The sequence below is a fragment of the Eleutherodactylus coqui genome, chromosome 2 (genome assembly GCF_035609145.1).
Source record: "Eleutherodactylus coqui strain aEleCoq1 chromosome 2, aEleCoq1.hap1, whole genome shotgun sequence".
NCBI lineage: Eukaryota > Metazoa > Chordata > Amphibia > Anura > Eleutherodactylidae > Eleutherodactylus > Eleutherodactylus coqui.
This window is the reverse complement of record NC_089838.1, coordinates 263,031,190-263,057,778: the sequence shown is the minus strand read 5'-3', so window position 1 is coordinate 263,057,778 and position 26,589 is coordinate 263,031,190. Positions and strand designations below refer to the sequence as shown.

The window sequence follows — 26,589 nt, the reverse complement described above, 5'->3', positions numbered from 1 at the left end:
AGCTCTTGCTCCCTTGTGCCTTTATAATGGCGCGGGTCAAGAGATGTCCCCTAGATTGGCAGAAGGATGCTGACTTTTCCCATAAAGACGTTTCTGAAAAAGTACCATTTCTGACCAGCAAAGACTCAGCGTTTCCCAAAGAAACATTATCATTCCAGCAACAGTAATTTATCATATCACCAGGCAGACAGTTTCATAGAGAGTGTCGCTGAAGGTCATGTCACTCGATACTAGAGCGCTGTTACTAATTCCTAACCAGTTGTATTGCCTGATATATTGCTTTGTTTTATGAAGAATATCATTCATCGAGGATGGATTACCACCACTCATCGGAGGAACATTGACGCAACGTATTGGGGGAGGGCTTAGGCATTCTCCGTGTAGCATTTTTTACCCATTATTTACAGATTGTGGAGTCCGTCATTTTTTGGGTTTAACTCTGACATTACCCTGACTATGTTCATACTTAGCTGGTAGCAGCAGGTTAGATGTTTGATCAATAGCTATCGTAAGTGTATTGTCAACATCCAAATTTTACAAGGTAGCCTCATAAATGCAAAGGCAGAAATCCCATAAATCAAAGAGAATGGTGCAAAAGTGAAGCTGATTTATTCATATATGAATTGATATACAACCTGGCACCTTATTTGATGTGGGCATGGTGTCACAATATCAAGTCAATAGTCCAGTTCTGTGCAGACGTGTCCTGGCATATCCTCTGTTTTAGATTCCATTGCAGCAGTGATGCTTTGTTTTAGGTCATCTAGTGTCACCAATGGCACCCACATTGAACATCTGTAAGGTGCATTAAAAAACTTAAGGAGTTCTTCTGTCTTTTAAGGTTATTCTAGATGTTGTATGTCACTTCATGTAAGAATAAATCAGCCAATAGTGCTAGGACATTAAAGTCCAGGAAAAACTGTATTATAAGAGTTTTACAAGCATGTGATTATCAGCTATGACAATTTAAGATGGTGGCCCGCAAGAGTTGTCACCCAGCATATACAGACTTTTGAACTACAATTCCTACCCAATTATGCCATGATAGAGTCCTTGCTTTCTTATTGGTGAAAGTGGGTGCCAACCTCTTTGGGGGCTTAATGGTGGCTAAATAATGATTAAATGAGATTATTAGATTTTGAGGGAAAAGAACAATACATTTGGGATTTTAGTGTCAATGTGTTTTAAGGATTTTGTTTCTTGAACTTCTATGTATTATCTTCCAGCAGTCTGTTTCATGATATTTAAAGTGGATCTGTCATCATTTTTGAGCCCCATAAACTGTTATGGAGCTTAAAGGTGATTGAACAGGGTGTCCGGAAACTGTGATTCCTACTCACCGGGTCCCCCGTGCCTGTGTTCCAGCGCACACACAGCATGACTCTTTCCAGACAGCTCTGTGTGCCTCCTCCCATAGAGGTGAATGGGTGAGTGCCTTCATAGTTTATGGGGCTCATAAAGGATGACAAGTTCCCATTAAGTTAGGCATCATTCAGACAGCTGTACTGAGGCCACATGTTAGCATCTGTATTATGGCCACACTTCCTGGCCCAACAGTCCTTGCCCAAACTAACAGCATCATTGATGCCAATTAGGATGGTTCATTCGTAGCATTTTCCGTGAAAATATCGAATTGCACAAGGCATCTACTGGGGTTTCTTACATTAAAAGCCCATATGCTAAGATGTTTGCTATAGGTCAGTAGCAAATATGAAACACACTACACACATTTGGTTTGTTTTGTGGCTTTTTTCTGCACTTGTCTTGTTTTTTTTGCAACCATGTTTTTTTTTCTTTTTCTTTTTCAACAATTGCATCTTTCGTCAAGGTTGGTATTTTTTTTCATGCATTTTCCAATAGATTTTTTTAGAGTGAAAAAAAAGAACACCTGAAAAAAACGTGTGTGTAAAAAAAAAAAAAAATGCCACTCAAAACTGCTTGCAACAAATGAGAGAAATTCATGACATTTTTTTTTTCACAAAAACATTGTAATCGTGCCTAAGTTAGCAGCGCAATAAAATCGTGACCAACTCTGCTGAAGATCGCATGAACGAAGAATAGCTGTGTCCAAGTCCCGGCTGTTATTTGCGATTTTTTTCCATCCATTCGCACCACTGGCTGCAGCGTAGTGCAGGAAAATTATGCCGCAGCCCCGAAATCCCTCGGTCCGCAGAACTACTGGTAATCACTTTTAAATGCCTCACTAGAGGCGCCTATCAGTGTTTAGCACTACTAGCTGCTGCTAAACTCCCTCCCCCTCCCTTTTCCTGACAGCTCCCATAGACTCCCATAAAAATCTATGGAGTCTCTTGCGTTGTGCGGTCCAAAGACAGGGCGAGTCCTATATTTTTCAACAGCATTGAAGTTCAGTTGCTAAAGTCGCGCCTATGTGCTATTCTTTTTGGTCTGATATTTTTTGCGCAGCAAAACATTTTTCATCTGAATGAATCCATGGGAAACCATTGGTTCTGACAGTCGCGATTTTATTGCGCGGCTAACCTAACCATGGCCGGGCCGGGACTTACGGCTGCAGTGAGACCCTATTTGTAACCCGTTTTCGGAGGATAAACCATAAACTAGCACATAATGTTTGGTTAAACGATAGCAATTGTCTAGTTGCTATGGGCACTATCTTTACCTCTGAAGGAGACCTTATGATTTAGAGGCCGTTTTTACTAGATTTCCAAGCACTAAAGCATTGCAACAAGCCATAATAAAGCGCTCGCCAGAGACAAGTAATGTACGGGTCTTGCAGGCTCCAATCTTCCTATCACTTAGGGAAAACATATTTCTAGGATTCCTTCAATTTAAATGAATAATAATAGAAATCCTAACAGCAAGACTCCGGCTCCGGAGCCAGTTTACTCACATATTAGCGCATGTTATGGTGAGCGATTCGATATCCTACTAGGTTTTCTTGGAACGTTTCCTGGAAAACAGCAAGAGCTGTCACTTTTGCAGTAGGTTCCTCAGGAGAGAAAATTTTTAAGAGTTTACCCCATGGTACAAAAAGTGAGAGGAGGTACTGTTAACACAAATTGGATTAACTCAAATACTAGAAGAATGCAGCAATGGCTACTCTCCAAGGTACTCCTCCTGCCCAGATGATTCTCTTTGTCCGTGTGGCAGCGTATTGTGGCACTACATGAATCCTCCTCCTCCTGGCTCTGTCTATTCCCCTCTGATGTTCTGAGACCCTTTTGTCAGCCCACCTGTGCCCCCATGACACAATATCTGATGGTGCTGTATTTATGTACTGAGCTTGGTTCTGGTGCTGCATTTATGTTCTGAGCTTGGTTCTGGTGCTGTATTTGTGTACTAAGCTTGGTTCTGGCACTGTATTTATATACTATGTACTAAGCTGTGTTCTGGTGCTGTATTTATGTACTGAGCTGTGTTCTGGTGCTGTATTTGTGTACTGAGCTTGGTTCTGGCACTGAATTTATGTACTATGTACGTAGCTGTGTTCTGGTGCTGTATTTATGTACTGAGCTTGGTTCTGGTGCTGTATTTGTGTACTGAGCTTGGTTCTGGTGCTGTATTTGTGTACTGAGCTTGGTTCTGGTGCTGTATTTGTGTACTGAGCTTGGTTCTGGTGCTGTATTTGTGTACTGAGCTTGGTTCTGGCGCTGTATTTATATACTATGTACTAAGCTGTGTTCTGGTGCTGTATTTATGTACTGAGCTGTGTTCTGGTGCTGTATGTATGTATTGAGCTTGGTTCTGGTGCTATATGTACTGAGCTTGGTTCTAGTGCTGTATTTATGTTCTGAACTGTTCTGGTGCAGGTATGCTGCTATATTGCACAAGCAGAATACAGAAAGACCTATCAGTGCTTTTCTGGAAAGCAGGGGTATAATTCTGCAGTGTGTCATCCTAAGGCCAGCACTGTATACAGGAGCTTTGCTGTGCACTGCTATTTGACTGATCACAGTCAGAAAGTTGCTTTGGGAGCATATCTCCAGTGCTGCATTCCCTGTGTTGTCTGTGGCAGACGCCGCATCACCTGTTTTCTGGTTCTTGCAGAGTGCCAGCACAGGTCCAGTCTGCCTCTTAAAGGGCCAGTGCATGCACACAGCTTTTCAGTCCCCAATTAATCCTGACACATTCTGGATAGTTTACGGCTGCTCCGCCTATCAGCAGGTGCTCAAGCAATCAGTCGCTACTTTACAAAGTTGCTAGTCATTACCTATTGGATCTCCTAGTAATAGACCCGTGCCTGAACCACCTAACTTTCCTGATTTTCTCTATTTTTGATCCCAACTTATTAATTGAATATGCATGTCTCTATCTGCTGCCTGCCCTTTCCCTTGGCCTGTTCCTCGACCATGCAGGTTATCCGCCAGTCCTGACCTCGGCACGTTCCGTAACCGCCTCTCTGTCTCCACCTTCAGGTGCTGCATTATGGTTTTTCTGACCACGTAATGGCAACCATCTCTATACCGAACTATTCCTTGAAAAGCTGTCTAGGACAACCCAGAGGGAAGACCAAATCCCAACTGGTGCGGTTCACACGGGCAACACAATTGTGCAATTTTCTTGTGATGCAACAGTGCTACAAATCACATGTATGTGAAGCCCATGCTTTTCAATGGGTCCCTTCACATTAGCAATATTTTGCAGCCTGCGACATTGCAAGAAAAAAAAAAACGTTGCTAAATATTGCCACGATTTGCTATGTTTTGTAGCCCATTTTTCCCTATGGAGCCTTCCTATGTGTTGCATCGCTTCGCACAAAAACGTGTTTTTCATGTGGTGCGATGTAACGTTTACAGTAGGAAATCCTACTGCAAAAGACCTAAGATAATCCCTAGCTGCTCCCCGGAACTTGTATGAAGTTCTTTGGCATCACTTTCTGGTCAGGAGTTTGAAAAACCCCGCCTCCAGGAAGCGATGCCTCGGATTCGTTCTTGTACGCCGCAGCTCAGCCAATCAGAGCCAGCGCTCGATGAACCAATCACAGCCATTTATTGAATGCAACACATTGGAAGGCTCCATAGGGAAACATGGGCTACAAAACTTCGCAAATTGCGGCAATATTTAGCAACCCGCGATTTTATTTTTTTCTTCGCAGTGTCGCAGGCTACAAAACATCGCTAAAGTGAAGGAATCCATTGGAAAGCATACATGCGATTTGTAGCACCGTCGCATCGCAAGAAAACTGAACGTCGCCTGTGTGAAACTGGCCTAAAGGGTGAAAATTGGTGCAGCCCCCTAGACTTAGCCCAAAGTCAATCAGATAGAGACAAAGTGGATCCACTTCCATCGTTGTGTCACGTATTGTGTCCTTTTGGGTGCAAGAAGCTCCTTGTAGATGCTTTTCCCCACTTGTTAGTAGTGGCGTTTCCTAAATGGGGGAGTCCGAATTCCCCACTATGGAGACTGTGTACCGTGGTGATTACTATGCTTCTACCTCTATAGGAAAAAGGCGTACAGCTTATATGTGTATATTGGAAAGAAGCTGATGGCCGCACTCAATCAGAATATTTACACCTCTGCCTAATAAACGTAAGCGCCTCCGCTAAGTGGAAACGGTTAAATGCTATTGTGTAGTACATTGATTTGCATGTTATAATATTGCTTTGCAAAGGCTTGCGGTGAGGAGTGGGGGTTCGGCAGTGCACAGAGACATCCCATGAGAGGCTCACTCACAACGCACAGCGTCCCTCTCTCATTTCCACCGATACACGGACACTGCCTTCTCGCTGCTTACTCATTAGATCTGGCCAACGAGTTATACATAATTAATTAGCAGAATCTCTGGGCACAAACCTTGGAACCAGAAGCTGCAGAAACAAGAGGATTGTGAGCCAAGAACATCGCCAGGCAAAACTCTGCAGGAATTTAACCCTTACCTTCCTGGAGCAAAGTGCTAAATGGCTACAATAAGAGGGGGCTAATGCTGTTTACCAAACAGGAGTGTCCTTCTAGTACTAGGGGATGGTGAAATGACACTAATTGCAACATGTATTCTTTATATTTACAGTAAGAAGCTTTATTCTTTATAAACATTCCATATGTATCCATTTTCATATATACGGATAAAGCAGAGGTGAACTTGGCATATAACTTTCTGGGTTGTATTATCAGTGTATCATAAAGAACGCTGATAGGCTGGTTTCACACATGAGTCTGGGAGCAGAATAGGGGTATCCTCTGCAGTAGAACAGCTCCATCATAGGACAGAACCAAACAGGGTCGAATGGACCCCATTAATTATAACGGGGTCTGTTCGGTTTCCACTCAGCTGCCCGGCTTTTAGATGGGAGAAAAAACGCTTGATGCATTACTTTTTTTTCCCAGTATTTTGAGCCGGATCTGCGGCGGAATATCTGCCGGAAGTTCCATCGCTGATGTGAAAGCGACTTTACGGTAGTAGGAAGTAAAACTGAAGGCAAATAGTTGACTTTGCAGTCAACCTCTACGTTAATATGCTTCCAACTATGACTAAAGGCCCATTTATACAAAAAGATTATTGCCCAAAATTTGCTCAAAAGCCATTTTTTGAGCAATAATCGTTCTGTCCAAATGTGCTGCCATCGTGCACTGCTCATGTACCATTCATTCATTGTTCATTTCTGGCAAGCTAGACATCAGCAATGAGCCGTATCCGTGCCACACGCTGATTTTCTCAGCAGGCTGTACTGATAGCATTCTTTCACTTGGCATCCCACTGGGACTTTCCAGCGGGATACCAGCTGAAAGCTCCGAGAACAAATGAGCTGTATACAGAAGACAGCGCTTCAGCCGTCTTCTGCATACCCTGCTTGGAGCGCTCAGCTGTATACCAGCTGAGCGCTCCGAGAACACAGCAGTTGTATACAGAAGACAGCCCTACAGCTGTCTTTTGCATACTCCTCTCGGAGTTCTCAGCTGTATACCAGCTGAGCACTCCGAGAACACAGCAGCTGTATACAGAAGACAGCGCTACAGCTGTCTTTTGCATACTCCTCTCGGAGTTCTCAGCTGTATACCAGCTGAGCACTCCGAGAACACAACAGCTGTATACAGAAGGTAGCGCTTCCGCTGCCTTCTGTATACAGTGGGAGCCTTCATTGTTACACTAATAAGCTCTTAAGCAGCTAATTGTCTACTTAAGAGCTTATGCGAAGTGAATGCTCAAAACTGTCACTCAAACTACTGTTTGAGCGAATTTTGAGCAAACATCTTGCTGTGTAAATGCACACAACGATTATCGCTCAAAAGATTGCTTTTGAGCAAATTTTAAGCGATAATCATTGTGTCTAAATGAGACAATAGACTGTGACTATTGTGTTGAGTGGGCCACCACAATAGTGATTTTCTTCTATGAGAATACATTCATATATATTGTAAACACTGCAAGTTTTCCGAATTGCCTACAAAAAGGAGAAAAACAAGAATGTGAATAAGATTAAGAAACTCTCATTCCCATGCTCTAGAAAAAATCCACACCTGGAAAATGCCCTGACCTAAGGGGTTAAGTAGACAGACGCATGTGCTAATATGCTTGCCGTTACGAAGCATATAAGCGCATTAACCAGTTTTTTTTTTTACTATTTAAACTCTTCGCTATTTAGAGCGAGTTTGAAAAAATTGCAGGAAGATGGGTCCTGCCCTATCTTTCTTGCATATAGTATTAAAGCACAGGAATTCTGCTAGTGAAAATGAACCCATTGAAATGAACGGTTTTGTTTAGTCCCATTTTATGTTCGTGATTTTACCGGCTCCAAAATGGGACAAAATCACAGTCATCTGAAGAAGCCCTAATTCGCAGATTTTAGCCATATGGGCCAACTTTTTGACGATCTATTAGGGCTCTTTCACAGGGGTGTATTTGCGAACGTTTTTGCGTATGGAAATACGCTCAAGCAAAGTACATACATTAGAATCCATTGATTTCAATCGGTCCTCTTATATTACTCGTTTTTGTGCGCGCATTTCCATAGGCGAAAAACTATGCAACATGCTCTATTCTTGTGCGGGTTTGTGCACCAAAGCCACATATTAGTCTATGGGGTACGCACGAACAAAAAAACTGTATAATTGCGCAGCTAGCCACCTGTCAGGATGCTATGAAGTTTGCAGATATTTGCAGGGAAGACACAGCAGCCATTTTGGAGACTGTTTAGGATCATCTAATTTTGGAAGCGTGCTCAACCGAGATAGAGATGCTAAGCAATTTAGTTGAACAGAGGCCGGTACCCTGGGCCCCCAGAGGATGAACCCTGAACTGCAGACTTGTCCATCATCTCATGTGACTGCCCAAATCTGCGCGACAGCAACCAAGGCGAAAGAACATCATCATCAGAAGGCATACCAGAAGCAGCACAGGATAGCATGACGCCACACATAGTGAATATTCATGGGTGATTACAAAGGGCTGGGTCAATGATGACAGCATGACATAGTGCTAGCGTGTTTCTATGCTAAAGCTGTTATGCTTTTTACATATATATATATATATATACACACACACACACACATGCCGTTACGTGTGCAAAAAAGACTCATTCACTGCGCAAGTGCGTTGTGCTGAACCAAGCATATATGTAGGAGCCCTTAGGGTGGTTTCGCAACTGCGTTGGAACATCCGGTCGGAGGTTCTGCCACACATGCAGTTCAAAATACCAGAAGAAAAAGCACTGTTTGCAGCACTTTCTTTTGTCTAAAAGTCAGGCAGCTAAGCAGAAACTGAACGGACCCCATTATATTCAATGGGGTCCATTTGGCGCTTTTTGGTTTTATTCTGAGACAGAGCTGTTCAAGCACAGGGATTCCCGAATGGGACAGGAAAGTGGAACCCCATGTGTAGATGTGAACGACACTTAGTGCAAAAATACCCCACGAGCATGCACTAATACGTTCGCAGCTACAGAACTTATTAGCACATGAATGGTTTTTTTTTTGGGGGGGGGGGGGGGGTCGAACTATGCAAACTACACGAAGTTTGAATATGGGAAGTTAGGTCTATATTTCTCGTACGTAGTATAAATGCGCAAGAATCCAGATGGTGCAAACTAGAGGACCGATGCTGCTCTACAGAGGTCCTGAAGGAGGGAATGTGAGGTTCGGATTAAGGGAACAGTGTTAGTGGAACGGAGAACGTGGGCTGGGTGATGTATGGACTATAGCGAAATGATGTGCGGTGGCGCAGTGCCATGGAGAGCTTTGTGGGTGAAGAGTTTGAATTGAGTTCTGCAGTGGATGGGAAACCAGTACAGCGACTCAACTCTTCTGAATTAATACGGAAGGTTCTGAAGATCTACTACAATAAAAGTAAAAGTGTTTTCAGGGAACTGACCCTGCTTAGACCATACAAATAAAAAATGCATGCTTGTAGCAACCATATTGCGAGTCTTTAAAAACGTCACGCCACCACTCCTATTTGCAGTGGAACCATGCTGTCTTCGATAATTCACCAAAGTACCCTCATTTACAATACCACTTCAGTGGCGCGCCAAATTATAGTTCAACCACAGTGCTTCAGATAATAATGCAACTATTGAAACTGCCACCAAAGTCCCCTCATTAACAATGACACCACAATGCTCCCGTTTACAATGCCACCATGCCTCCAATCCACTGTCTGACATCTTCCTACATTCTGATTGAAGCTTGTACAGCTCCCATGTCAGAAGACATCCGACAGGGTATTCTTACCATCTATTGCCAGCCACTCCGGCGCACACGCACTGGCTTTAGCCAGCAGATGGCACCGTTGTATAACAGAAAGCCTTTTAGGAAACCCTGAATCCAAAATTGGATTGGAAAGTGTTAATACTGCCACCAAAAATAAAATTGCCTCCCATTTACAGTGCTTCCAGATTAACCTTTACAGCTCCCCACTCCACCAGCAACATACATAACGGTGGCGGTTGCAGGTCCTCTACATGGCGTACTTCCCCACTCCCTTGTTGGTCTTTTTGTAAGAAAGGTCTGCAGTGTTGCCAAAAACTAGACCAACGCAGGCGTTAGATCGGGGGATTCTGCTCCCTTCTCATGCTCTATTGTGCCATCATTAGTGCGTAAGCGCACATCACCCGCTCCATTCACTTAAGGCCATAGAATAAACTTGCAGTACTGATTGAACTACCACCGATCTTCTCAGAACCCAACGGCGATCGACAGGTTGCTGAACCCTAGTAAAGACTATCCATGCTTTCAAGAATTAATTGAAATATCAATTGCAGTATAGTCTTTGCTGAGTAAGTGCACTTGTATTAATAGTCGCTACGGAAAAAAAAAATATTTTATTAGGTGTAATCTTATGACTAGGCATTCGCCGCACTTACTGACCTGAGACAATGCTTCTAGTAAATTAAGTTCTAGGAATACAATGCCCATAACTGTCCCCTGGGAACAGTGGATATTTAATTAGGGTAAATCAATTTCCATGCCACACTCTCAATCCTGTCTAAAGGTTTCATTTCCACTTTGGCAATACTTCGTCTCTCGTTCGCGCAGCGCACGAAAATGGTGGATTTAATAACGTAGGTCATGGATGTACATTTGACGTTTTCTAATGATTTATCTGTTTCCTTGCTACACAACCGTTTGCCGTTTGCCATGATGAAGCAGTCACTTTGTTTCTTGATAATTGGACATTTATGGTAATTTCTGGGAATGGGAAATCTACCCACAATGCTGTAGGTCTCGTCATCGTATTGTGTTAACTGCTTTCTTGCCAGCAGTTAATGCATCACATCGCTGGCCAGGTTGTTTTATTGCATCGCAAGCAGTCCTCAGAGTGTGATACTCTGCGGGTCTTCCCAACGATACGGAGAATAGAACTTGGCAGTCAGAAGCGTGGCATAGAGAATGCCCTGTGACTGTCAAGGCTGGCACAAAGTAATCCGCTTGGGTTCAGTGGCTGCTGCTCTCCTCTCTTGTCTCCCAGCACCAAACAGCAAATCAATAACATCACAAAGTCTGCAGCTGATCAATAGTCTCTGATTAATCCGCTCCCAGCTGTCGGGTATATTTAGCGCATCATAATTAGAATTATTAATTAGAAATAGGAAATCGATTGCCACATGTGTGCCAAAAACAAGTCATCACAGACAGAGGGACAGTGATGTCTTAAGCGTTATTGTCCTGACATTGAGTGTCTGTGACCTCGAGAGCTGTCACCGTAATAAATGGGCCCCTGTCGCGACAAGGAGCCAACATCCGCTGTTGCATTTAAATGAGCTCTGAACTAAAGATTAATGCCTTTTCAAAGTGTTATGTGCTTCTGCTTTGCTCTTTACTATTAAGGTGAGCACATGTTAACTCCCCCTAAGTCACCGACCCCAATAGACAGAAAAAACAGGTCAACATGGCAAAATTTGTGGTGTTGGCCACTCTTTATTTAACAGAGGGGAGCCCAACACCTCCATGCCAAGTTGGGTACACACCTTACCCGTGAGGCACGCAGCTGAACTTCAGTGCCCAACTTTAGGACCAATCATTTATATCTGTACCTAGCTGGCTCCACATGTACTGTAGGCGTTGATCACCAACCTTTGTAGCTACCCTGACCATCCAAATGGGGATCCGTCGCACAGTAGTTCCTTGCTGGGTATACCCCCCACTTGCGACTTTTTCCTATTTGATACACTTATATGGTGTTATCAAGCATTAGGGCTTCAGTGTAAAGTATGAACATACTGGCCAAAACTTATATGATGTGTTATGGCTAGTGCAAGACTGGAGGGGGCTGTGTATGGCGCCGGAATTGAATTTCCATTCCCAGTAAACAGGCAGTCGTTCATAGATGAATGACTGCCTGTTTACACGAGCCAATCGTCATTTGGTTTTTATGTCTGAATGAATTGAACGGCGAACGATAAGCAAATGAATTATCATTCAGCGTTCAGTCGCCAGCCTAAACGATTATCGTTCATGATCCAGTGATAAACTGCACAATAACTGTTCTGTGCAAATAAGTCCGAAGCATGCCAAAAACTGAGCAGAGGCAGTCTCCAGTTCTCAGGTGCCGGAGTTGAAAAAGACGTTCTCCGATGTATCTGCATGTCATCAATGGAGGCTCAGACCAGGCCGCGAATCATGGCAGAATTCGATCAGTAATATATTTTTTTATCTCATGGCAATGTTATCCAAAGCAATTTTCACCGATCAACCATGTACAGCAAGTCGCTCCGAAAATTTCGCCTGAGCTTTTTCTGCTTGCCTCTACTGTCGTCCTATCGGGATAAGGGGGAATTCACATCGGCGTTAGAGATTTCCATTTCTCTGTTCCATTTTTAGAGCAGAGAAATGGAATTAAAATTAAATTCAACATTTCTGTTTTCCACTATTGATTTCAATATGTTAAAAAAAAAAAAAAAAAAAATTCAACAGAAGAGTTCCCATTTCGTTTTGTTTCATTAGGTTGCCATTTTTGTCTATACTTGCGGTCATCCGCCTGTGTAAAAACTACTTAACAAGCCTATTTGCCGATTGGTTCCTGTTACACCGGACAAGGATTGGGATAAGTAAAAGGGCACTTAGGCAGATATCTTTTTTTTGTGGTTGCTCTACATGTAACCAAATGTAGCCCAAATCAGCACCACAGTTTCACAAATTAGTATTTGGAGTCTCATTTGTAGGACCTCATGTATGAAAACGAAGCGTCATTGCAAAAATTAAATGTTTTCGTCTGGCTTCCTATAGGTGACAAGGGCGTTTTTCTTGGTGTTTGGATATGAGGTCCAAATACATTACAGAATTTGAGCACTGACGAGTTGTTATTCATCTGCTGTAGTATTGAGGAAACCTCCTATTTACATGTACAATGCTGACCTGGATCTGGCAAACAAACTCACCACTGATCCATCATGTCGGACTTTTGGGGGAGAATTTAAAGGGGTTTTGACATGAAGAGGAAAAAATATTTACTCACCTTGCCTGGCAGGGCCCATCATCAGTGATGTCCTCTGCATCTTTAATCTTTTTTTGCAGCTTCTTAAAGCAGAGCTGGAGCAGTCAAAATGACCGCTTCCGGCTCTGCTCCGTCCATGAGCCACTTCCTAGGTCAGCGGACGGGCCGCACGTCACAAGCAGTGCTTGCTGTGGGCGGCCCGTTCGTCCTCGCTCACCGTCAAGGGCTTCTTTCTTCTGCGCATGCGCGCGATCGTGGTGGGAAGGGGGGGGGGCGTCCTGACTAACGTCAGAGGGCTCCTTTCCTCTGCGCCTGCGTGCGATGCCGGAGGGGAGGGCGGCCCGTTCTGACTGACGTCAGGGGAATCCCAACAGCTCAGCAGAAATCAGCTGAGGAGAGGCACTGCCGTCAGTCTGCAGCTGCTTATATACAGATCATGGGGCTGAGTTAGACTGAGGCAGCTGCACAATGCTGATGGTCATTCAGATGTCCGTATATCGGCTGGGTTTTCACGCCCAGCCGATATACGGTGCCCTCGTCTGCAGGGGGAGGAGGATGGAAGAGCCAGGAGCAGGAACTGAGCTCCCGCCCCCTCTCCACCCCTTGCCATTATTTACAATGGGAGGGGCGGGGTGGGCGGAGCTACGCCCCCCCCCCCCGAGCTTAGCTCCGCCCCCGCCCCGCCTCTCCCATTGCAAATAGTGGCGAGGGGTGGGAGCTTAGTTCCTGCTTCAGGCTCTTCCATCCCCCCCCCCCCCTCTATCTTTCTCTACACTTGTCAAAACCAAGCAGAGGGCCACGGGCTGTGGATTTTAAAAGGGTAAAGTACAGTTATATTCACAGATACTCAGGTGAACGGGCACAGAAGTAATTATTAGGCTGGGTTCACACTGGTCGCATTCAGGGCGGAGATCTCGCGGTTTGGCCGCAGCAAAAAACTGCGAAGCTTCTGCCCGGAATCCGCTGCTTCAAAACCCATGGCACTTAGCCGCAGGTTTTGAAGCGGCCTGGCCGCACGCTCTTTTGCTGCGGCCAGTGCTCCCATAGCGGAGAGCGTTGCCGCAGCGGAAGAAGAAAAAAAAATTCACATGCTGCAGCCGGCGAATCCATGCTGCAGCGCCGGCCTCTGCCAGTTTTGCCACTGCGGATACGCCGTCCCGCATGGCTGGCTAATCTCGGGATCAGCGGCCGCAAGCGGATTTGCCGCGGCGAAATTCAGGACGGAATTTCCGCAGTAAATCTGCCAAGTGTGAACCCAGCCTTAGTGTTGCTGTCGTCATCAATACGGCATTCCTGCAAATAAAATTAATTAAATAAATCTTGGTATTTGTATAGCGCCAACTTATTACGCGGCGCTTTCAGGTAATTATTACTTAATTACCCCCCACCAAGCTGGGTTCTCATTTTACCGACCTCGGAAGGATGGAAGGCTGAGTCAACCTTGAGCCGGCTACCTGACGCATGTGGGGATCGAACTTGCAACCTTCAATACACTAGAGAGCAGAACTGCGCCCTCAATTTTACTGACAGGTGTGTCGGGGGGGGGGGGGGAGGTAAATGGCATGCTACGACGGAGTCATTGTGCATTGGAGGTGGTTTCAGAAGTATTTTTTGGAGGTTTATGGTGCTTTTTCACGGGACGACCTGTCGGACGCAGTTGCTTGACAGGTCGCTCCAGCGATGCCCGCTCCTTTGTAAAGTCACAGGGAAGGCAGATCGGCAATTGTTCTGGTCCGCCTTAGAGATAGAGATTAGAGATAGAGATTAAGAGATGGAGATTATCGCTAATCTAGAAATGAGAGAGAGAGAGAGATTACAGAGAGAGAGATTACAGATATATATATATATAGAGAGAGAGAGAGAGATTATAGAGAGAGAGAGATTACAGAGAGAGATTAGAGATAGATGCAGGGGACAGCACTACTATGCCTGCAGTTAAGCCCCCTGCAGACGTGCGGAAATTCTGCGGCGGTATTTCAGCGGAATTTCCGCCCTTGGAAGCTGCCATAGGATTGCGTTAATAAACGCAATCCTAGGCAGACGGCTACGGTTTGTCCGCGCGAAATCTCGCGCGGCAAAAGCAAACGGCAGCATGTTCTATTCCTGTGCGGGTCTCGCAGAGCCCCGCGCAGAAACGTCACTCAACGTCCGCCGGCTCCGCTCTGCGCATGCGCCGGCGGCCCAGCAGCCGGCACATGAAAGATCGGGAGCTGCGGGGCGCGGGTGAGTACGCTCTGCTCTTTGCAGGCGCTTGGGTCGGGCCCCGCGGCGAGAATTCTCGCTGCCAGATCCGACCCAGCCGTCTGCAGGCGGCCTTACACTGTGTCTGCTAACAGCAATAGAACTGTCCCCAGCTTCACATTGTTAGCTCCGCCCACAAGCGTCACATGACTATTTGTGGGCAGGCAGGCTGGCTGTTCTCTCCACGGCAACCCTGGAAGGAGGAAGCTGTTTTCAAACTCAATGCCTGCTGGGAGATGACCCCCAGCTGCACAACAACAACAGCCCATGCTGGTAACAAAGGTAAACATTAGGTTTTTAAGCAAAAACAAGCCAAAAATCGTGGGTTCCTTGTGTCCATTAGGCCGACCAGGGAACAATGGCTGTTAAAGCATAAAAACATTATTCGTGTCAGAACCCCTTTAAGTCTCCATGGTAAATAACACAATAGATCTTAATCCAGAGGTTAGTATGCGAGTATGTATTAGTATTTTAGTAATACTCACATGTATTCGGTGTCTTGTAAGCAGGTGCATAAATGATGCTCAAGCTTATGCCATGGGTCTTATGCATGGGTCACCATTCGCTCAACATGAAGTACTCACCGGCGCATGCACAGTGGCATTTGGTACTGGATGTTGAGGGAGAAGCATCTCCCTTCTGTTGAGCTGTCTATCGTCTCAGTCAGTCTATCAGTGTCTTTTTTAGGATATTTATTCCAGCTCCTCTTTATAGAGGATACCTGTAATACATATGTAAACTGGTCTTACTCAGTGGTTAGGGGCTTTTGTCTTGGAGTGTTTCTTTTGTGCCTTCACTATATGGACTTTGGACTATTCAGTCGGTTGTTACTCTCAAGCTCTGACCTTGTCTTGTTCATTGTCTTTTCTGCTCTGCTCTGTCCTCCCATATTCCCTTTCCTTCATTTTATACCTAGGAACATATAAGGAATCTAGTGAGGTTCCAGAAATGGGGTTGCTCTTTTCGGGACGGGTTCTTCGCTTCTTTAGTAGGCCCAGTCAAGGCAGATCAGAAAAAAAACTTAGTCACCTCCATATCTACCAGGGTCTTGTCTAGTAACCCTGGGGCATCCTGGGGCCCCAGAATCTATTGGTCAGTTTTCCCCCACAGGATATGACAACATACATTTGCAGTCTCTGTATTGGGATTAATTGAATAGCTTACTCATATATTTCAATGACTTATTTTTCTGTTAGAAATACCCAGTTTGCTCCTCTTTAAGAAAGCACGTAAGATGGTTCGCTGAGTCTTGGGTCACCTGCCTGTTATTTATTCTCATTTCAAGAGAGCAGCGAGAGCAGAATACAAAGCTTTTTGTCTTACTTGTGTGACTGCTCTATTAGGGAGAGGGAATGCCAGTGCGTGGACGTGCTGGTTGAATGCAGCCATTACGTATTAGCTTGTTCGGTGTAGTAAATGACTATCATGTCTTCTCCAAATCTATAACCTGTTATTAATTTCAAGAGAGAGTGCAATTTATTCACAATTTATCCAAGAATCTATTTGTCTTATTGACAATGTTCCTGATGTCAAATACATAAACAGCTCAGCTCATTTTAGTCTACAGCTGCTAATGCCGGAGCTGCAGGGTGTTTCACTCAAAGCAAACCCAATAATTTCGAAATATTTGTGTTCAGGACAATATCTCCCAAGAGTGAATACTGATTCCTACCGTGGCTCTTCGTGAGCTGAGAGTCGTCACAGAAGATGTTGAACGCGGCCACCGCCAACCTCCAAGTACTTCTGAACTGGCAACAAGGACAGTCTAAAGAGTACTTTTACATGGGCTGATGGTCACTCAAAGAAGCGCTCACTTGTCAGTCGCTCACCTAAAAACCGAGCGACTGTCGGCCCCTATAAACAGGCAGTAATTCATGTATGAATGGCTACCTGTTTACTATTAATAAAGGTGGGCGGCCAGAAGAGATCTCCAGCTAGCTCCATCTCCATTCAGTGAGTGACTATCACTCTTGCGTGAAAGCCATCCCATATAAAAATATTCGAACTATTAGACGGTTTTCGTAAAAGAGTCCCACCTTTTCTAGAAATACAAACTGCATGCCAGTGGGTGCTGGCTGCTGACAAGCAATATACCCATGGCGGAATATGGGAAATGAGTACTTAATAAATACTAGACTCCTGAAAATTACTAGAGTTCAACACAAATTGCAAGCCAAAATAAGGGTTGCTCTTCTAGTGAAACACTCTGTACTTCCTGGCAAACTCACTTCGAAAGTAAGTAGCCAAAATAGGCAAGACAAGACCATTCATTGATTATGATAAGGGGAAGAACATATGAACCTGCTTTCACTTGGGCAGGGGGGAAAGGAGCTGTATCTTTTGTTGAAGGATATGGCAAAGGGAGACATTATAGCTGGCCTCCGGTTTCGGAATTACCTACTGTTGGTCTTCTATGCTGTTGCTCCTCTGATCTGCTGGTTCTGGGTCCCATGTTCAGCCATCCGAGATGACCAACACAGTCTGCAGACTCCCTAATCCCCACATTACTAGTGCTAGACTGCTAATGCACTATACCTGCTTCCTGATTGGCTAGTACTGCTCACATGATCAGCACTAGCCAGTCAGAGAGTAGTGCACAGTGTGCATTACGTAGCTAGAAATTTGCAGTTATCATCTTCAACACCTAGAAACATAGTCCTGAACCAAAGGATAAGAGGGACGGCAGAGAAGAACAACTGCAGGTAATATTCCCCCTCCGAAACGTGTCCGAAAACTGGAGCACCGCTTTAAGAAAATCTTTGCAGTGAACCAACCAGTGGGTTAAAACTCGACCCAAATAACAGTGCCACGAAGTAAACAGAATGGTGGACAACTTCCAAAAATTCCACGAGCATTTTTCAAGACTTAGGCAACATCAACAGTTTCTTAGCCATCATTTATTTTAGGTATGCACAGACAGGGGCGTAACTACAGAGGATGCAGGGGATGCAGTTGCACCCGGGCCCAGGAGCCTTGGAGGGCCCATAAGGCCTCTCTTCCCCATATAGGGAGCCCAGTACTATAAAAAAAAAGCATTATAGTACGGTTCCCTGTTACAGATTTTGCACCGGGGCCCAGAAGCTTCATGTTACGCCGTGTGCACAAACATTCATTTTTTGGGGAAATATAGAAAATATTAGGGTGAGGAAGGAGGCAGGTGGACTTATTATACCACTGACTGCATTTTGCTTCTGCAGTTTTGTGCTTTTTACCAATTGAGTCCTCCTTTCTTCTTGCTGTCGGGATTGGACTTTATACATTATCCTGAAAGTGCTTTAAATCCACATAATAAACATTTTGTTTTCTACAATATTGATTGTTGTATTTCATCAACATCGCTTCTGGACGCTGAGCCTGGGTGGCATGCGGCTGTAAATTGTGTAGGCACAGATACAGATGTGAAATAATTATGTGCTTTTAGGTGACCGCTGTTAAATATTAAAATTATCCTGTAAAAGATTTGTGACTCATTTATACCATTGTGTCCCCAAAATGACCTGAAGGTGCTTTTGTCAAAATCTAGTTCTGAGCGTAAATGTAATATCTATTATTTAGTAGTAAAAAACCCGAAATGAGTAAAAAGGGATTATTTTGTCATGTAAATTGAAACTCTGACGCCTACTTGGCTGCTAGGTTTTGTCTAGCTTTTAGAGTGGAGGTTGACTTTTATTCAGCTTCTGACCTTTTACTGATATACATCAGAAAATATCATTGGTGGGTGGGACCCACAATATGGGATCCGTATTGATCTGTCTAGTGATAGTGCGTGGGATAATTACAATCCCTATGGCTTTTAGACAAATCTAACCAATGAAATTAATGTAGGTTTTCCAATTTAACTAACAGCACCGTATCGCTCATGAACATTACAGTGTCACTCATTACAAGTGGGAAATTTATCAACATCCTTGGTGATCTGAAAATCTCTGAGCCAAACGCTGTGGTACAGCAATCAGACTAACAAAAAAATAATAATAATACATGATACATGGTAAAGGCTTCCCTGTGTCATGTCTGACAAGGATATTGCACAGACCACCAGGACTAGAATGAGACAGGGAGATGGGAAACACAATAGAGCAACTGATATAGAGAGAATTGAATCAATCTCTGATATCAAAGTGGTCTCACCTGCCTAACAAGCAGGCCACCCGCCCTGAAAAGGGCGACCCGGTGACAGGAACCTGGGGCCAGTTTGGATAGCCAAACAAAGTTACTGACTCACTGGCTGAGCTGCCAATTACCCCAGCCAGCCAATTAATCCATTAACAGCGAGAAGCTATTAACTCCTTGGCGTTCAGTGACGAAAAACAATGAACGTGCTTTAGCTTGGTGAATCACATTGGCTGGGGCTAACCCCATTACATCACCCCAGACCCATGCCTGTCCACCAGTCTTGCTGTAACACCCTTATATGTTTATTTGCTGCATCATCATCCTCAGTTCACTATCCTTTTAACCTACTATCTTGAAAGTTTTAGCAAAAATTATCATTTTGAATCCTTTTTATTCCTAGATTGTTACACAATGTGGAATATGTTGGCTTTATACAAATAGAATATTAGTCATAATATATTAGAAATGTGTTTGTTTTTAGATTTTCTGTCCAATTTGAACAGCTGCCTAGACTTGGGGGAAGAGTGGTCCCTGATACTAGATTACCCTGTAATGAGCTGTTCCGGCTAAGGGAAACACATGGCGACTGTTACTTTCTCCGATGTTCAAACATGTAACATACTCCAAAGTTCTCTGCTGCGGCTCATAGAGGGGTGATAGACAGGAGAAAACTTTGCAAACTGACTTGTTAGGCTAGATTACGATATGTCTGGCTGTCAGTTTATTTTCTTCCACCATAGTACTGAAATGCGGAAGGGAAACAGATGCCAGCACTGATGCTATAGTTTTCCATGGCATTGTTCATGGCATCCACAAATTAGTTGTAACGCCAGATGTCTTCCTACAGCAGGCAAAAAAACATTAGTGTAGATTTACTAATGCTGTCCAGTAAATAGACTGTGCAAACTTAGACTAGACAGTCTCTAAGTGCACCAGATTTATCACAATGACTCTGCAGAATGATCAATCTAGTGTATCTTTAGTGTTATGTCTCAGCCGGACCCAACCTCATGTCCAGATCGGACGTAATAGTTGTCCCAAAGGGACGGATATACATACAGTGTGAAAGCACAGAGCACAAAACCACTTGATAAGAAAACTCATATATAAAGGAAAAGGTGAACCTTACCCTACCTGACTAATGTGAGGAAATCCCTACCTAAACCAGGGTGATTGCCCCAAAAGAGCAGCCCACATCCAGAATCTGGTTGCTATCTAAACTATTCCAGGAACGTAACAAGAAGATGACACAATGCAAATGTTAATAATTAAAGTACCACAATACAATGTGGCGGATGATAAACCCCCAAAAAAGAAGTAAAATACTAGGGACTTACCTGAGACTGAGCTGATACCAGGAGGACACAAGCATAAACAAGAAGTCCACCTAATGGAGGGATAACTGGCGCCTTCTGAGAGGAGGGGCCGAATATATATACCACAATAAAAGCCCTGCTGACCAGTCAGATCCCACACTAGCAGAAAGATTTAAACACATTGCCGCCAAGTGCCGAAAGACAGGGCACATACTCCAACGCTGCGGTTACATGGGCCAGGCTGCCATCGTGAAGTCAACCTGGACCCACTTCAATGTTGCGGCTGTAGCACTGAGACAGTGTTGCAGCCGGTGTGCCGCGACATTTAGACTGTCTAGTCTAACCTTATACGAACAACTAGTTGGTGTAATTCACGTGAAAATTTTGGCGCAATTTGACACATTTAAGTCATGCCCCGTTTTTTGCTAAGCCACATACCTCTGTTGGACATCTCGAAAAACTATCCAAAATGGTCTAAAATGCATCATAAATGTGGTGCAGACTATTTTAGACAGATTATTGGCACAATTTTCACCGACAAATTGTGGAATTTTTAATAGAAAATCTGCCCCACTGTGTAATGCGTTTTCTTATTTGCTTATGTACAACAGACTGTTGCTGAGAGTCTACAAAAATGTACACTCCCCGTGTTTGTTTGGGCTTCTTCCCACAATCCAAAAACACACTATAGATTATAAGCCCCAATGGGGACAAAAAATATCAAGTCATGTAAAGAGCTGCATAATATGCACGTGCTTCATAGAAATAAAGGCGATTATGAAACACACACAGAGCTTGCAAACTCCATGCAGATCTTGTCACATTTGAACCTGTGACTAGAGATGAGCGAGTATACTCGCTAAGGCACATTACTCGAGCGAGTAGTGCCTTAGCCCAGTATCTCCCCGCTCGTCTCTAAAGATTCGGAGTCCGGCGGCGGGGGAGAGCGGGGAGGAACGAAGGGAGATCTCTCACTCCCCCGCTCCCCGCCACAACTCACCTGTCACCCACGCCGGTCCCCGAATCTTTAGAGACGAGCGGGGAGATACTCAGCTAAGGCACTACTCGCTCGAGTAATGTGCCTTAGCGAGTATACTCGCTCATCTCTACCTGTGACGCCAACACTGCAAAGCAACAATGCTCACCGCTGAGCCAAAGAAGAACCACCAACACCACCATGCTTGGCCGGGAGAAATCAGCACAAACAGAACTTTTAGTAACGTTGGACCCAAAACAGGGTTCAGCTGGTTCGGTTCGCTTAACTACTATATTTTCGGAGTATGTGAATACTCAGAAGAAACCTATACAAACACAAACATAACTCTAGTCCTTGGTCATATCCAAGCCAGTGCTGCAAGGCAACAATACTACTCACTGAGCCACTGCCATGCTTGTTTGTGAAGATGCTATGGCTATAGCTGGCATGAACATTGTGGGGTAAAGCCCCCAACCCCACTGCACTTTATTTTGCTGGAAATGGATACTTGGTTTGATATCAGAAGGTTCGTTTTACAAGCACACTGTAATAAATAATTTTCTTAAAACCACCATTATCCATAAATAAGTAAAATATTGTTAAAAATACAATGAATAATAAATGGACAGCGCAAAATAAAGAGTAACATGATTAATTAGGAGTCTCAGAGACGTATCCCACTTATTCACTGAATTTCCCGCATTCCTCCCATTTGTTTCTAAACATTAGAGACAGTGGAAGTGTAGAAAGGATATTATGTATGTGGACTTTCTATATGATGTGAGTGGACTTTATAAGTATTATTGCCAATAAACAATTACTGAGGTCATTAGATGTGTGATATGTCTATATCATATCCTTATATAACGCTCCTAATGATGCGATTACTTATTCATGTAATCGCTCAGCCGGTCATTAGAAATTCTCATGTTTTATGAAAGATAATCTACTCTCTGACAATTGTGTATTTGCAATCACCTTGGAGTCAGAATCTGAACAGAGGTTAGTACATTCTGACTCTTTGTATCAAAGCTTACCGAATAATACTAGTCAACCCGTCGCATCAATAGAGCCTCGCATGCCCTCAGTTGTTGAGAAGGGTTTACGCATTATGTTCATTCGGAAGCAGATCAAAAGGTGCGGCATTACGAGTAATTAGAAGGTAAAAGGGGGAACAATAATAATATTGTAACTACTCAATGCATTCACGTGTTCTTCGCATTGGGTATGTTCGCTTGGGGCTGATACACTGCCTGCATGCAAAGAATGCAAAGCCTGTTACAGTAGCGGTAAAGTGAACAGGATTTACAGAAATCTCATCCAATTGCTATGTTAAAAATCCACTGTGTATATAGACCAGCAGTATGGGCTTTAAATCTGCCAGTTTAAGGGCTTAAACAGATGGGGCGAATGCGCTAATACACCCGCCGCTACGGAACATATTAGTGCATGAAGAGGTTTTCTTTATTGACTATTTAAACTCAATGCTATTGTGTGCGAGTTCGAAAAAAAAAAGTGGGAAGACAGTTCCTGCCCTATCTTTCTCGCGCGTAGAAAAACTATACGCAAGAAAGGTAGGACAAGTCCTATCTTTTCTCGCACGTAGTATTAGCGCACAAGAATCATCTCATCCCATTTTGTGGCCGCAAAGTTCGACTAAAACATGTCCATCTGTTTAAAGGCCCTTTTACACTCAAAGACGGCTTTTGAGCAATCATTTTGCATAAACTACTAATTGGTACTAATGCCTATTAGTATCTTATTAATGCGTGTCAGCCTTCTGGAGCTATATTCAGAGAACAGCAGGTAGTCTGTTCTCTGAATACATTTCCTTTGTTCTGCCACAGAGCTGACAGCAGAGACCATGTTATCAGAACACAGTGTGAAGTCCCTGCTATCAGCTCTTCTGCCGAACGATGGATTTTATGCTGAACATAAAATCATCATTTGGCAAAAAAGCTAAAGATGGGCACATTTACATGCAACGATTATCGCTTAAAAGATGGCTTTTGAGCAATAATTGTTGTGTGTAAAAGGGCCTTTAGTCCTTAGCTGCAGATAGGTAGTTGAACTCAGGGCTACTGTGAGACTTCACAGCAGTGCGTGGATGACTCATTCAACGAGAAGGGTGAAAACTAGAGATGAGCGAGTATACTCGCTAAGGCACATTACTCGAGCGAGTAGTGCCTTAGCCGAGGATCTCCCCGCTCGTCTCTAAAGATTCGGGGGTGACAGGTCAGTTGCGTGTGGGGGGGGGGAGGGAGAGAGAGATCTCCCCTCTGTTCCTCCCCGCTCTCCCCCGCCGCTTTCTGCCCCCTGCCAGCCCCCGAATCTTTAGAGACGAGCGAGGAGATACTCAGCTAAGGCACTACGCGCTCGAGTAATGTGCCTTAGCGAGTATACTCGCTCATCTCTAGTGAAAACTAGTCAGTTAGCAGAGTCGATCCGGCACGCCCACTGGACAGCTCTGCCAGTTTTACGTACGGTGCGGGAAAGGCTTCTGCTTCATAATGGCCGCGCTGTTGTTGGTTTACTTTGTTAAATACTGCTGACAGATTCCCTTGTGTCCTGTTATTTGGGATTCCGGTGATGAGAAGGACATTGCATAGGAGATAATCTTCAATGTTTTCGGATTGTTTTGTGCACTCTTTTCCATTCATTCTAAAGGTGACAAATGAAATATGTAAAACTGCAAAAAACACATGATTATTTTTAATAAATCAATAATTCATTAAAAGTGTATTGTCTTCCACCTCTTATTCTATGTACATTATACAGAGGTCTGTATATTCCTATGTTTCTGGTGAATTGTAGATTATGTGCATGATTCAATAGTCATATCTTGTATGCGTTCACGTGATTGTATTACTGCTCTTTCTCTTATAATACCACCTTTTTTGTTTAGAGACCCCCGCCAATCAGCTGATCGCCAGCTCCGCTGTCAGTGCAGCCAGTCCTGGAAGGGGTTAGCGCTGTCTATATTGCAGCGGCCAAGTTTGGTAATGGAGACGCAAATCCTATTAAATTGACTGGGAACGGTGCCTGCAGTACCAAACCAGGTGCTACAGTATGGACAGCGCTATCTGCCTCCAGCACTGTCCTCCCTGACAGCGGGACCTGGCGATCAGCTGATTGACAAGGATACAGAGTAATGGATCCCCACCGAACAACCCCTTTAAACAAATAAGAGGCATCAATTTTATGTGATCCGTCAAACATTCAGCCTCATGGGTGTCTTTCAGGTCATAGAAACCCTATAACTACAGTAATAGTTGCACTGGAAATATTCTGCAGTTTGTCAAGTCCAGGGATATGCTATAACACCCTGATGTATTATATATACTGAAGACTGAATTTCTATCATTTCACTGGTGTTAATCCATTGTAGTATTGCTATATTCTTCACCCACAGGCTGCGACAGTGAACACTGGGGGCCGCACTGCAGTAACCGCTGCCAGTGTCAGAACGAGGCGCTATGTAATCCTATAACTGGAGCCTGCGTGTGCTCCGAAGGGTATAGAGGATGGCGTTGTGAAGACTGGTGCGACCCTGGGACCTACGGCAAAGCATGCCAGCTGAGATGCCAGTGCCAAAATGGAGCGACATGTGACCACAGAACTGGGGAATGCCACTGTGCTCCCGGATACACTGGAGCTTTGTGAGTACAAGCACCTCCTGCCCTCCTGTTTCTCTATGTAATAAGTTTCTTGCAATATCTAAGTGCATCCAGTGCCTAGACTGCATGTATCCAGTTTGTTTCATACATATTTCCTTTTATCTATTCCCCTACTAGTTGTGAAGAACTGTGCCCACCTGGAAGCCACGGTGCATTATGTGAGCTACGCTGCCCTTGCCAGAATGGGGGTGTATGTCACCATGTGACGGGAGACTGTTCATGCCCGGCAGGGTGGACGGTACGAAGTCCGAATCTCAACTCCAGAGCGTTGTATAGCATACTAAGAACATTTCTAACATAATCCCTCTTTATTCGTCACTGTCTAGGGCTCGGTCTGTGCGCAGCCATGTCCTTCAGGAAGATATGGAGTGAATTGCAGCAATGAGTGCCAGTGTCACAATGGAGGGCAGTGCGACCCTGTGACTGGAAGATGCCAGTGTGCAGCAGGATACACAGGCGAGAGGTAAAACTAGCATCTTGTAGCAACTACCTAGTGGTGATGTTTCAGCTAAACAGGTGTATTGGTTTCAGTTGGTAAAGTCAGGGTATGTTCACGGGAGGTGGATATGCTTTACTTTTTCTCTGCCACGCATTTCGGTGCTGAAAATATGCAGCATATTACAGTACAAGCCAAGTGGATGGAAGTTCGAGAAATCTCATCCACATGGTGCGTAAAAATCTGTAGGGTAAATTGACCTGTCTTGCAACGTTTAAATCCTCAGCATGATGATTTATGTTGCAAATTGATCGCTGAATTGTCACGGATTTTTCCCAATGGGAAAGTCAAAATCATCAACAAATCCCAACTATCATCTCCTTCATTATAACTGTGTGACAGGAGCCTCTAATCATCATCAGATGTTTGTAAAATTAAAAACAGTGAAATAATAATAATGGAGTAATAAAAGTAACATTTACTCATCTGCTCTGCACTTTGTACAGAGGCTGGTAGAGACTGGTCTCTGCATCCTGACCTCCAATGATGACTTACCATAAAGACACGTGACTACTATAGTCAACCACAGGCTACGGCAGTCACACGGGTCGAGATGTCATCACTGGATGCCAAGAGAGATCAGTGGCGGAGCAGACAAGACTGTTCTGCAATAGCAATTATGCAAGTTAATCTGCCCCCAAATGGTGCATATTTGCAACTGAGGAATACCCTGAAGATTTGCTGTACGTAAACATACCCTAAAGAGCATTTAAGCCCTTTGCACTTCCAATTAGACTATTTAAAGAAGCACTCCCCTGAAAACACATTTTTCCATCCCTGCTCCCCTCACCTGATTGGCTGTCACACTCTGGAGGTCTGCTCTGTGTTTTGTACTGTCTGCTCTGCAGTTCATCCTCCTGCCTGATGCTTATCAGGCACCACATCAATCCCATAGCCACTAGCTAATCCTGTTATCATAATAG

At 44.2% G+C, this 26,589-nt stretch overlaps 1 protein-coding gene across 1 annotated transcript in view; it reads left to right on the top strand.

Moving 5' to 3' along the window:
- MEGF11 (multiple EGF like domains 11) overlaps positions 1–26,589 on the top strand; it is a 412,570-nt gene that overhangs the window by 221,123 nt on the left and 164,858 nt on the right. Inside the window, exons 6-8 of the mRNA XM_066592915.1 lie at positions 24,906–25,152; positions 25,288–25,408; positions 25,497–25,633. Of these exons, the coding sequence (XP_066449012.1) occupies positions 24,906–25,152; positions 25,288–25,408; positions 25,497–25,633 (505 nt within the window). The remainder of the gene's footprint in view (positions 1–24,905; positions 25,153–25,287; positions 25,409–25,496; positions 25,634–26,589) is intronic.